Genomic DNA, 12596 nt, shown 5'->3' with positions numbered 1-12596 from the left:
AAAGAAAGAGCTTGAAATTTTTTCTCTCTAAATCTCACGTTTTTGGGAAACGAAGCCAAACTGGTGAAAAGCTTCGTTTTGTGGCACGCCAAATTCTCGACAGGTAAATATTCCACAACGAGATAGAAAATAAAGATGGAAAAGGTTTCGGCTTTGAAACAGGAACCAAAAAACCGGTTTGATCGAAGCATTCCATGGCAGTAAACACAAACTTCACCTCCTCCTCTCCTCTTTGCATCTAATTTTTATGAAGGACAGGTTTCCAATCATTTTTACTAACAAGTCAGCTTAACCAATCACAGCGAAGAATCATTCCGGCCTCTACAGGTACTTTTTTTCAATGTGGATTCTATGTTGACGTGTGGAGATACCAAAATCGGAGTGTTCGTCAATTTACAGGTTCTGTTATTAATCTTGTCATAGCTATTTGTTAGTACTATGTAAATCGATTACAATTTTGTAATTAATGTAAAACGTTTGTATTGAGGTGAGGGCAATGAAATATGATTTTTTATGTTTACCACACCTGAAGATTTAGAGTTTAGATGACTGCTTCCGAAGTTCTGTGAGAAATTTTGAGCAGGTAAATAAACTTTATTCAGCTTTTTCACTTTTTTTCTTACTTACAATATTTTGTTTTTCTTTTTAGTGATTCTTATTTTGTTTTTTGTTTTTTTCCTTCAAAATTTTTAGCTATGTTATTGGATGTAAATGATCTTTAATTTTAATGATTGATAAATAAAAGGAGCAAATATTTTGTTATAAAACATAAGTTCTGAAATCTAAAATATTTCGCGAAATGCTTTTGTATGCTCGTATTTTACATGTGTGTTTTTTTTATTGTTACATTTAGTCATTTTGATTTATTTTTAAAATTACTTATTTCTTTTTTTTTTTAAATTTAGAATTTATATCTACTAATAATTAATAAAATATATTTTAGCTATCTTATTGCTATAATGAATTAGCCAATTAAAACTTTAGTTACAGTTTATTTCAATTACTGAATTATAATTACTAATGTGAAATTTCTAAATTCTATTCATTTTTTTTAATAAAATAGTATACAATTGACTTCTTAATATTTGATGTACATTTTACTTCAATAATTCGTATATTTCTATCCTGTATAGCTTTCTGATAAATCTTAAAATATATCTCTGACATGCCTTCAGGTATCTGTATCATACCTGTCAAAATAATTTCAATTATAAAATTTTAACAATGTGAAATGTAACTTTTTAAAAAAAAAATTTTTATTCCCCAAAAAATTATTGAAAATTATTATTATAATACATAATTATTATATTGCATAATTATTATAATGAATAATTTAAAATCATTAAAGTCGTCAGTTGATTAAGTTAGACTACTTTGCATTATTTGATAAATTAGTAATTGACAAGAATTTAGATAGATATTAAAATAATTGCATTTAATTTCACTGTATGAAAAATTTAAATTATATGAGCATTTATTATTTTGGTATATTACTTAAGGAATAGCCTTTTTTTTTTACTTTTTTTAATATTTTTTTATCTAAAGTTATCAACAGTAGTGTCATTGATCTAAAATTATTATCAGAACATCCGCCTCATAATGAGGGGATCCAAGTTAGAATCCGAGCGGTGGATGATTGGTGCAAATTCTGATCCAGCTCGTACCGACCACAGTGTCGATGTAAAGTATTCTCAGTGCTAGACAGATCATAGGTTAAAATCTCTTTGCTGTCGGTCAAACTGTAGGAGGTTTACATACTTTCCACTCCTTGTTATACAAAATGCGAGTTAGTTCCATCAAAAAGTCCTACAAGTTTGTCCCGATGCTTAATCCAAGAGTTACCTCGTCTTTTGGGTTGGGTTTAAAATCACAAGTCTGCGAAGTTGAGCATTAATAGTCGTAAGCTCAGAATCGTATTGGCTGTTCAACATCGGCTATAATATAAAATATGAAATAGTAGTGCACCAATGGTTAAATTTTATTAGCAATGCTCATCAATAGTAAAAGCTGGATTTTGTTTCCGAATGTTATTATGCTATAACTGTCATTAAAATACCTCCAGACTTCTTTTTTTTATAAAATGATCGTTTCATTTGTAACGTACCATTTTTCAGATCCGATTTGACTTTATTAACCATAGACAAAAAAAGAAGCGAAATTTAGCAACTTATTGGGTTTAAATTTAGCTACTCGATAAGTTTGGATAAATTCCATAATATTTTAGTTTAGGGTACTTGTCTACAAATCCTTATCTTTAGCCTAAATCAAGAGAAGATAAAGCGAAAGAATCTAACAATTTAAAAAATCAAATCTTTGTGCACTCGAAAGCAATTTTATTATAAATATTTTTGTATCTAAACTGAAAATCAAAATTCAGTTATACTATCTTAAAATCATTGAACTCATAGAGAAAAACAAATTATAAGTATAACAAGGTTGGTAACTCTAAGTCTTCTCTAAGTAGCTCTAATGCTTAGTTACCAAATGTATTAATCTTTAGTTCAAACCAAGAGAGAGGATAAAGCATTAGAATCTAATAATTTAAGAAAATTAAATCTTCGCATACTCGAAAGCAATTTTAGTATAAATATTTTTACACCTAAGCTGAAAATCATAACTCATGTATACTTTAAAATCATCTAATTCGGGCTTAACTCACAGAGCAAAACAAATTCTAACTAAGTCGATAACTTCTGAGTCATAATGTATTTAAATAGAATATACCTCATATATACCTTAGAGGTTATTCTTTAAGTTCCTAAGATATTTCTGAGTCGAGAAGTCTGTAGTTAAATGTTCGACTCAGATTCCTAACTTTTATAACAGCTCGACCACGAGTCGCCAACTCCGACTTATTCTTAAAAAACTACATATTTCCATTTATTAATGCCTTATTTGTTATGTGCTATTAGAGCTAAAGAGGTATTTTATTTAAGATAACATTTTATATTGTAAAATAACTATTAATGAAATAAATTTTTAAATTATTTTTTTTAATAACATTTAATCAATATTGGTTTAATATGTTATTAATAAATTATTAATAATTAGTATAACATAAGTATGAAATAACTGAATTTTAAGATTATTAATACTGGTTAATTTTTAATTATTTAATTAATTTTAAATCAATATTTAATTATAATAAATTCCAAATATTGAATTTAAATATTGAAATTATCGCAGAACTATTATAAAGTTAAGCTAAATATTGATGTCTCGCATACTCGTACATAGATAAACATGTTATATGTCAAGGAGCATAAGTCATAATAATTTACTAGGAACACGAGAAATTGTACATTATGTTATATGTTTATCTTTTTAATTTTTTACCTAGTAGTTAAAAAATACTGTTTTTGAAATTGATGAATCGAAAAATAATTAATAATTTCTTTATTAATATCGGGTTTTCAATAGCTAAAGTATGCTTCTGTTTTTTTTTCTCCAATAGTTTAAGCAAACTTTGGCTCATAAAGGTTTAAATGTGTTAAATGAAGTTTGCGATTAGTCATAATTTCATTAACTGTCGTAATCATTTAAGAAATACTTTTGCTCAAATAATTATAGGTTCATAATGTCAAAAACCTCCTTTTTTTTTATCCTAATAATTTAAATTTTTAAAAACCCGGAGTCGAAGTCGAGCAAATTTTTTCAACTTCAGCAAAATTTATTTTGACTCCAACTCTATAGTCCTGATATATTTCATGTCAGTAACGCTCAAAAATTGGCAACATCTTGTCCTTCGAAGACAAAAATATTAAATCTGCTGATAACTCATAACTACCCTCCTCGTAGTTAGTGGTAAAAAGGTCTTCCGCGTTGGATTTTGGTGGAAGAAGGACAAAGAGTAGGAAGCGGGGATAAAACTTATATGCTGCTATTAAGACATATGAGGTGCTATTTTAGATGTAGGTTTCAATGCTGAATCGAAAAAGATCAATCCTTATACGATGAGATTAATAGTTTAGAAGTTAAAGACTTTTTGTACATAAAGCAAAATCTTGTATTTGTGCCTATTTATGAATCTGACATTATTATTATACTCGTAGTGCATTGTTTTCAATCTAATTTCATGCTGAATGGAAAAAGACAAAACATGAGTCAATGAAACGAACAACTCTGAGTTGCAAGGATTTTTTTTGTATAAAAAAGTACTACATTAGTCACGTATTTACATAAGTTTTTAACATTGCTATCTTATGGCTATCTGGGTTACATAATTTGCATTTTTTTAATTTTTTTAATATAATTTATGCTGTTTCGAATGAGACAACCCCGTTTTAAAGATAAAAACGTTTTAGCCATACGAAGTACAAACCAATAGTAATATTTTTAGCACATTTTCATTAGGTTAAAAGTAAAAAGCATAGGAATTAATACCGTAAACTGCATAACAATTTAAGATACATAAATAGGTACAAATAATTTTTTTTTTTACATTTTGTACTTATAGCTCTAACCTTTGAGTTGTTAACCCCATTAACCCATGTTTGATCTTATTTGATTCAGCGTAAAAATATGCACTGGAAAAAATATCTTATTTGTCTAGATAATCAGTAGGTAGCAATGTAAAAGTGTACGCAAGTAGGTGACAAAAACTGCTCAGATCGTTGGAACTGCTGTAATTTTTTTAAAAATATATATTACTCCATTATGGTTCATTATCTATAAAACAAATGAAAAGTAAGTTAAAAAATAAGTTAATTTTATAAAATTATAAAATTATTCTTCATTTTCTGAAATTAATTTTTAAAAAAATGAAATGCAGAAGAAGAAAGCCGGGATAATTTTAATGACCTAAGATAATTTTTCATTATTTCTCTTCTGAAAAGATATAGAAATAAATTCATGGTTACAATAGGGGTTTTCCATTTAAAGATAAACTAAACCTACGTGGTCTAGGCACCAAAGTGATCTTTTTTTTATTTATTCTTAATTTGTCTTCAGACTAAGTACATAGCATCATTTTATCAGCTTACACGGAGTATAGACTCTATTTTCTTGGCACAATATAGTGGATTCCGGTTCTTCTGTCCTTAAATTTTACATTTTAATTTTTCTCTGATCTTATATTGAAAGGCTTTGCTCAATATAATGAAAACTGTATTTTCAAATTTCGAAATAATGCCGTTTTTAAAAGTGTTTTTGATCTTGATTGTCATATAAGCAATGGAATGTTTCTGTGTATTGTACTGTTGTCTAATAGAAATTTAGAAATATTTAAATTAACTGTTTGCAAACAATATTAAAGGAACAGCTTGGTGTAAAAATATGTCATCATTGTTGCAAATGGAGCTTTTCACAACATTGCCTCTAGCTTTTGAACTATGAAGATAACAATGTATTCCTTTCGAGGAACATACAGTAATTGACAGGAAGAAATTAATTTTAAGAAAATTATTTTAGCAAAAAGCAATAATAATTGAGTTATTTAACTGTGACCATTTAAAATCTCCTTATAATTGCCAATGCATATATAATGTGACCTAGCTTCCATAACAAAACAGGCAGTGCCCTTGGCGCTTTTTTATCCTACATACTCGATTAAATACGAACCGTTTTTCTCTCCAAGAAGCCAACATGTCAGATTACATCACCTTAGCTTCATGTGATCTGTTGTCATATGAATTTGAACTTTGGCACAGTTTCAATGAAAGGTTTTAAATTTTTTTAAAATATATATTGAAATTGTAGTAAAAACTCACCTATATTTTAAGGAAAGAAGTCAATTGATAAGCTGAATTATACTTTCACTTTGGACTACAACTCATCTATATGCATCAAACCTACAATTCTGAATGCTTATGAAGTAAGCCATTAAGTTGTACAGCAAATCGAAAGAGATATTTCTACTTCGAATATTTTAAGCAGCATAAAATTGAAACATACGTTACATTTATATCCTTTATATTTAGGTGTGTTACAATTATTAATGCTAGACATTTTTGTGTGGTGTACCAAAAAAAAAAAAAAAATGCGAACAATGCTAAAGAAGCTTGGTTCACAAAAACATTAATTCAGGGCCTTATATATCTTTTTTGGTTGACGGCACGCTAAAATTACCTGATATTTTTCTTGGTTCACTGCAATAAAAAAATTTAAAATAGTTGCATGATGAAAAAAAGCTAACAAGCGAATTGTTAATTTATAAAATTAATTCAATTTGGAAATTAAACTTTATTGGCACATTTGAGGAAAAAAATTAAAAAAAGAAAGAAAAATCACGCATTAGTTAGGAATATTTTTTAAACCGCACATATTTTGAAAACCGTAACAGAAGAAACCAATTCGTCCCAAAACTAGGCCCTGCTTGAGGCTTAACACGTGGAAAGAATTTGAGTTTGTTGGAGAGAATTTGAGTTTGGTTTTTCTAAATATCAAAATTTTTTTTATCCGACTAACAATTTGTACAGCTTTTGTATCTTGTGAATTCAGTGCCATATTTGATCTCGTTTACTTTTATCTGTTTACGATTTTGGTGCTATTCCTCCCTCGTCCAATGGGTGAAGTTCTATATAATTCGTCAAGCTTGATATGCCTGAATACATCTAAACACATTTTTACAGGTGTATTTTTTGATTTCTATTCCGATGCGCATTTCTCAAGGCATTTGACAATTTTCATTCTTTTTGGACACCCTGTATATTTTATGCTTTGATAATTACAATGAAAAATTATGGACTGGGAACAAAATTAAAGAGATATGAAACACATCCTAGCGTTTTCATCAAATAACGTTTCAGTCTAAATGGATTTCTCTCTTTTGAGCTTAGATCAATATAAAAAACCACTATTTTGTTTAGTCCAACATTCATAATTTTGCCATTTCTTATATAAATTTAAAATCTGTTTTTATTTTGCGCAATAAATACAGCCTGCAACATTATGGATTCAATTTCAGTATCTGCTTAATGTCTTGAACATTTTCAACAAAAATGATCACATCCATGTTATTTATTTATAATTTACAGGAAAATAAAAATGTCAAAAATTTAAATACATGAAATGCTTAAACTCTCACTAGCCATGTAATAAACGATATATACTTCTCTTTACCTGTCCAAGGAATATTTTCTACTTTTTTGAGGACCTATTTCTAAGATAAACCATTAAGAAGACCTAGTTAATACCTCAAGAAGACTGGATTTTTAATATACGAATAAAATGTTTTGATTAGCGTTATATGTTTATTAAATATTTTTTTTTTGTTGCAATTTTAGGTAACAAAAAGGAATCGATAAAAAATGAAAGAATTGAAGCCCCTGCCGGATCATTTGGGTAAGTGTTTTATCTCTAAATGTAATTGCTTTTATTTTTTGCTGATTTCAAACTTAACACATCTATGCTTTTGAAGGTTTATTAGAAAATTGCTGATAGCTGTAAAATTAAATACTTAATCATCAAAATCGCAACATGATTGTTATCGAGGCTGCATAACTTATCAAAAGAATTATCGATGATTCATTTAATGATTTGCTGTCAGGCTGGCATCTTTTCTGATCATTGAATTTCTTACGATCAAGGGTTTGTGATGCATTTCGGCATTATGGGTAATAAATTTATTGTGATCAAGAATCTACGATAGAACCGTTCACTTACCAGTATCCTTAAAATGTAATACTTGTAATCGGAAATTAAATTAAAGGAAAATCAAAGGAAAATTTGATTTATATCCATGAAAATGATCCTGAAAAATAACTAGGGAAGCAAGAGAGCAGGAAGTGTTTTTCTAAAACGTGGCCCATCTTAAATGTGTAATAACTCTCAGGAAGAACTGATTTTCTACGATGCTGCTTTGATAAAATTTTGCATTCTTTATACTGCAACGAAAGGTGATACAATCCATTTTTGTGAAAAATGGGCATAAAACATTCTTCCCTTTTGATCTTCAACAGAAATCACCGTAAGATCACCGCTATGTTAACAGGTGTTGACTCAGGGGATAAAGCACTCCCCTCGATGTCCACTTCGGTCGGGTTCAAATCCCAGCTATGTCTGGTTGAAACGAACTTCGTCCACTGTGCTCACCGTGGATCCATCATGGATTGGATTTCTCTTACAGTGAGGCTAATTGTGGGGGGTTTTCGTGGTTCTCTTTTTCGTACAGCGCTGATGCGTATAAGTTCCACCATAAAAGTTCTTTGAAGTCAAATTTCTCCCTATACTTGATCCAGGAGTTCCTTTGATTGGACTCAAATTACAGGGTAAATAGGAGAAATAAAAAATACAGTCTTAGCATCATTCAATAAGAACTAATATCTTCTACAGATAGAAGTGTATTATTATTTATTTTTAACTAGCTGTATGCCCGTTCTTCGCACGGGGATAGATCACGCTTACTACCGCGTAATGTTGTTGATTGAATTTATCTGACATAGCGAATATAAAATAATTAAATATTTAAATAGGTGCAATAAGCAAATTTTTCGATCGAAAAGAGCTATAAGCTAATAATTATCACTGATGTTATTTTTAAAATACGTTAAAAATTTAATCGTCTGCAGTTAAATTTTAAGCAATGACCAACGTTTAATCAATCAGAAAATTCCATTTTATTTTTCACTCATTCCACTCGAACAGTTCATCGAAGAATGTTCTAATGTCGACAGGGACCTTCCTCATTTTAAGGATGTGAGCAATAAAATTTTAATTAAGTTAAAGTTTTAAAAATCTCATTTAGGAACTTAACTATTTTTGTTTTCTGTTTAAAGCAGATGAAATTTTTCAGCAACTAAAAGTAGGTCGTCTTAAAGGAAATATAAACTATTGGGAATATAAAAATGCTCAAATAACTGAATTCGGTTTTAAGGAATACCAAAGGAAAAGGTAACGACCATAACTAATTTAACGAATCATTTATTAAACAAATATGGGACAGAACAATTAATACAAATATGGAGGCCAACTGTCTCGTAAGTATTCCCGTCTCACATCTTAGCTGCGCCGGAATAACATGAAAGTATGATAGCTGTTTTAGTTAGAGATTAAAGGGTTATGAGGTTCAAGCACATCAAATGGGAAACGATGCTTAGTTCTATATGGAACTTGAAACTGTAAAAAATATAGATTTCGAAATTGAAAGGAATATAGATTCTAAACAACTATTTTTAAGGGTCTGTAATAAGTCTCCGAAGTATTAAAGGAGAGATTTTGGCCTATGTCACATGTAAAAATGAATTTGGTCGAAGAATTTATGCAATAACCTTTAAGCTATGTGTACTCACAGACTTCAAGAAAAAAAAACTGGACGTTATTCGTCGGTCATTGTCAACCCCATTTTGCAGGTGTTGTCAGAAAGTCTTCAAATCTTAACCCTTTGTCGCAGAATTTTTATTAAACATAATTTTCATACTTTTCTCATTATTTTGTGTTGATTTAGGTCCAAAACAAGGATAAAATACATTCTATTTAGCATTTTAATAATTTATGGTAATGAAATGCAGCATAAAACACCGGTGTCTTTTTCTTCACTAAAGGTAAATTCTTCCGAAAACGGCTCACTTCCAAACAATAATTGTTCAAATTTGCAATCATTTGTAGTTATTTAGATCTAAGATAAATTGTTATTAATCATTAAAATTTCTTTCATTTACAAAATCGATAATTAATAAATGTTTGAAGATGAATGAAAAAAAAAACTTCAAACAACTTTTTTGAATTTTATATTTTATTCCAAGTTTAATTACAATAATCCAACAAATTTATTAGTTACTGTGAGAGAATTTTTTTCTATAATTAAAACACAAAAAAATTTATTTTTGCTGGTAATAAGAGCGTCAAAACAAATATATAAAAAAAACACCAGTGTCCCATGTGCGTCAAAGGGTTAAAGCCGTATTTTAAGTACAAAATCTTAGTAACATGAATATATTTCATTAAAACATGATTTGTTTTAATTGGGATTAGTCAGTAAAAGGATTCTGTCTACCTCATTCAAGGAAATAAAACATAACGTAGAAGGGTTCTTTTTTTCAAAATTGATAGTATTAATAAAATTAATCTACCTCGTATTGACTATCATTAAATATACACTATTAGAAATTTCTCTAAGAATGGTTAGATAACAATTTATTCAATTGTTAACAGAACAAATGTAATTAATTGTGGACGCAATAAAGTATAGTATTTTCATGCTACTTGTAAATGGTTAAAGAACCATGTAGTTTTGTGTCCATGGCTTTTTGACCATACTAGTTGAAAACTGTTTTAAAACCGTAAAGGTAACAAATGCTCTTTATCATAAACTTTAAATTTAATTGGATAGGCAGACTATAGCCGTTTATTTTACCGTAAATTTGCTACCGTAATTACCGTTGCATTTCTCCCCCTAAAAATAGTAGAAGTGAAGGACGAATTAAACTCAAATTTCAATTGTTAATTTAACATTTTCATGACTTTATTCAATCGTATTTTTTTCTCTAAGGAGATACGATATCGATTTCCCATATAATTTATGAAGAAAAAGCCTCATACATTTCAATTTTTATTTCAGTAAGAAGCATCTATGTCTTAATTATTGAGATTTAAAATTTCCCGTTTGAATCTGGATATTTACTACAAAATAGAACCGATTTCTGCACTCATGCTTAAAAATTTTCTCAAATAAATTTCTCTAAGATGATTCTTTTACAAACTGTCAGCCTTGAGAACTAGGTCACGAGCAACATTCTTTAAAAAGTCGTTCAAGGATTACTGAAAATCCGATGAAGAAAAACAAGATCAAAATCAATGAATAAACACACTTTGAGAGAAATTATTCAGTGATCAATAGAAGTTTTTTATGAATCTTAGTAGTCATTAAATATTTGATGACGTTAGATAAATTTGGAAATCTACGTTAATTAGTAAAGAGTTTAAACAACATAATCAAAATTACATTTAATATCGTGTAAATGTTCTCCTTAACTAGAATAGAAATGTAGTAATTATAGAAAAAAATCTGTGCAATGTACAATTTCATAACTTTTGATTATTATTTCTCTCCTATTTATAAAAAAAACATGCGTTTCAGAAAGCAGAGAATTTAAAAAAGAAAAATTAAAGAGGAAAATATCCTCCTCCTTTCAGTTTGAGTAAGTAAAGGCTAATGTATCATTAATTTAAGTATATTATTATACAAAATAAATATAATGAATCTAATTAATGTGTTGGAAAAAATTGTTTTTTTTTTTTTTTTTACTATAAAATAGCTGCAAGCAATTTAAGAATCTTTATGATGGATTTAGATTTCAAAAAAGTTGCATTAATGAAATAAGATTTGATGACTGATATAAGTCAGTAATAACCATAATTTTTCTCGATTGTTTTAATACATTTTCGAATTAAGAAATATCAAAAATGAATCTCATTTTGCGTTAGTTGCTTATAAACTTTTAACTAAAGTATTAAAAAATTATTTTTTTTTAAAAATTATTAAACAAAAGTTTAGTTTGATTATAAAATTTGCTCAAAAGCAATCAAACCGACGTTGTTTGAGATTTTTTAACTAATACTTCTGAATATGTATTACTTAGTATAATTGTAAGATTTGTTTCATCGAGGCTTTTTAAACTTTTTTAGATTAAAAGCTCTTTTTTGAACATAAAATATTTACATGCTTTAATGAATGTAATATGTTTTTAAATATTGATAATACTACATTTGTAAAGAGTCCATTTATTAACCTTCAGCATTTTTTCTCCTCCATTTTAACTGAACATCATTAATAGATTTTTAGGTTTTTTTTTATCTTGTCTTGCTTCAAAGCATTTTGTTCAATTCATTTAGTTCAATTTATTTTGTTCAATTGATTCTGTTTTGACAGATTCTCAGAAAAATCCGTTCAATATTAAACCATAATATTGGTACCTATTATTAAATTTGCACAAAATGAAATTCATTGTTAAATTTACAGCAGCATAAGCACGATATTTTGATTTACCAAAATATTGAGCAATGTTGCTATAAATTTAATAATGTGCTAACTTATGTATTTCCTTTCAATTTGAACCATAATATAGTGTAATCAAAATTAAAAAGGGCTGATTTGCATGATAATATGGTTCAACTTGAAGAGAGGCGCAATGCAATTTAGCACACTATTAAGATTGCAGTAGAATTCTACGATTTTCAAGTAACTTGAACCATATTATCATCCTTCAATCCTTTTCACACTTAATTATCTGATACTATTGTTCCACTTAGCGCAACTCTGAAATGCATTAAGGTTTAACAAACACTCAAAATTTTGGATTTACTACCTTGATTTATCACGGAATTTACTGGAGAAATCTGACATAACTAGAAAAATCTAAGTTTACTAGTTTACTGGAAAAATCTAAGTTCAATCTAAACAATTGTTAGTTTATTGAAATACTTTTAGATAAAAAAAAAGAGATTTCTTAGCAAAATTTCGTGTCGAAGTTTTGCCTACGAATGGATATAGTCTAGTTTTTTCCATTTATATTCGTTAAGAAAATTTGATATGAAAAGGAAATGTTCATTTTCTTTGATAATTGAAACTTTCAAGTTTAATTTCGTAGAAGGAAAATTTAAATTTTTTGGTATAGTTAGAACTATTTGTTTTGTTGTATTTTTAGCAGATTTTTTTATTG

At 28.2% G+C, this 12596-nt stretch overlaps 1 protein-coding gene across 1 annotated transcript in view; it reads left to right on the top strand.

The window, feature by feature from the left end:
* The first annotated feature begins 269 nt into the window (after positions 1-269).
* The window catches only part of LOC107455611 (ATP-binding cassette sub-family G member 5), a 51380-nt gene continuing 39053 nt past the window's right edge, over positions 270-12596 (top strand). Inside the window, exons 1-2 of the mRNA XM_043054604.3 lie at positions 270-583; positions 7224-7281. Of these exons, the coding sequence (XP_042910538.2) occupies positions 7248-7281 (34 nt within the window). The 5' untranslated portion in view covers positions 270-583; positions 7224-7247. The remainder of the gene's footprint in view (positions 584-7223; positions 7282-12596) is intronic.

The sequence above is a fragment of the Parasteatoda tepidariorum genome, chromosome 7 (genome assembly GCF_982258835.1).
Source record: "Parasteatoda tepidariorum strain Cologne lab strain chromosome 7, Ptep-v5.0, whole genome shotgun sequence".
Taxonomy (NCBI): Eukaryota; Metazoa; Arthropoda; class Arachnida; order Araneae; family Theridiidae; genus Parasteatoda; species Parasteatoda tepidariorum.
Note: the sequence above shows the minus strand (reverse complement) of the source record. Positions and strands in the feature narration are given on the sequence as shown.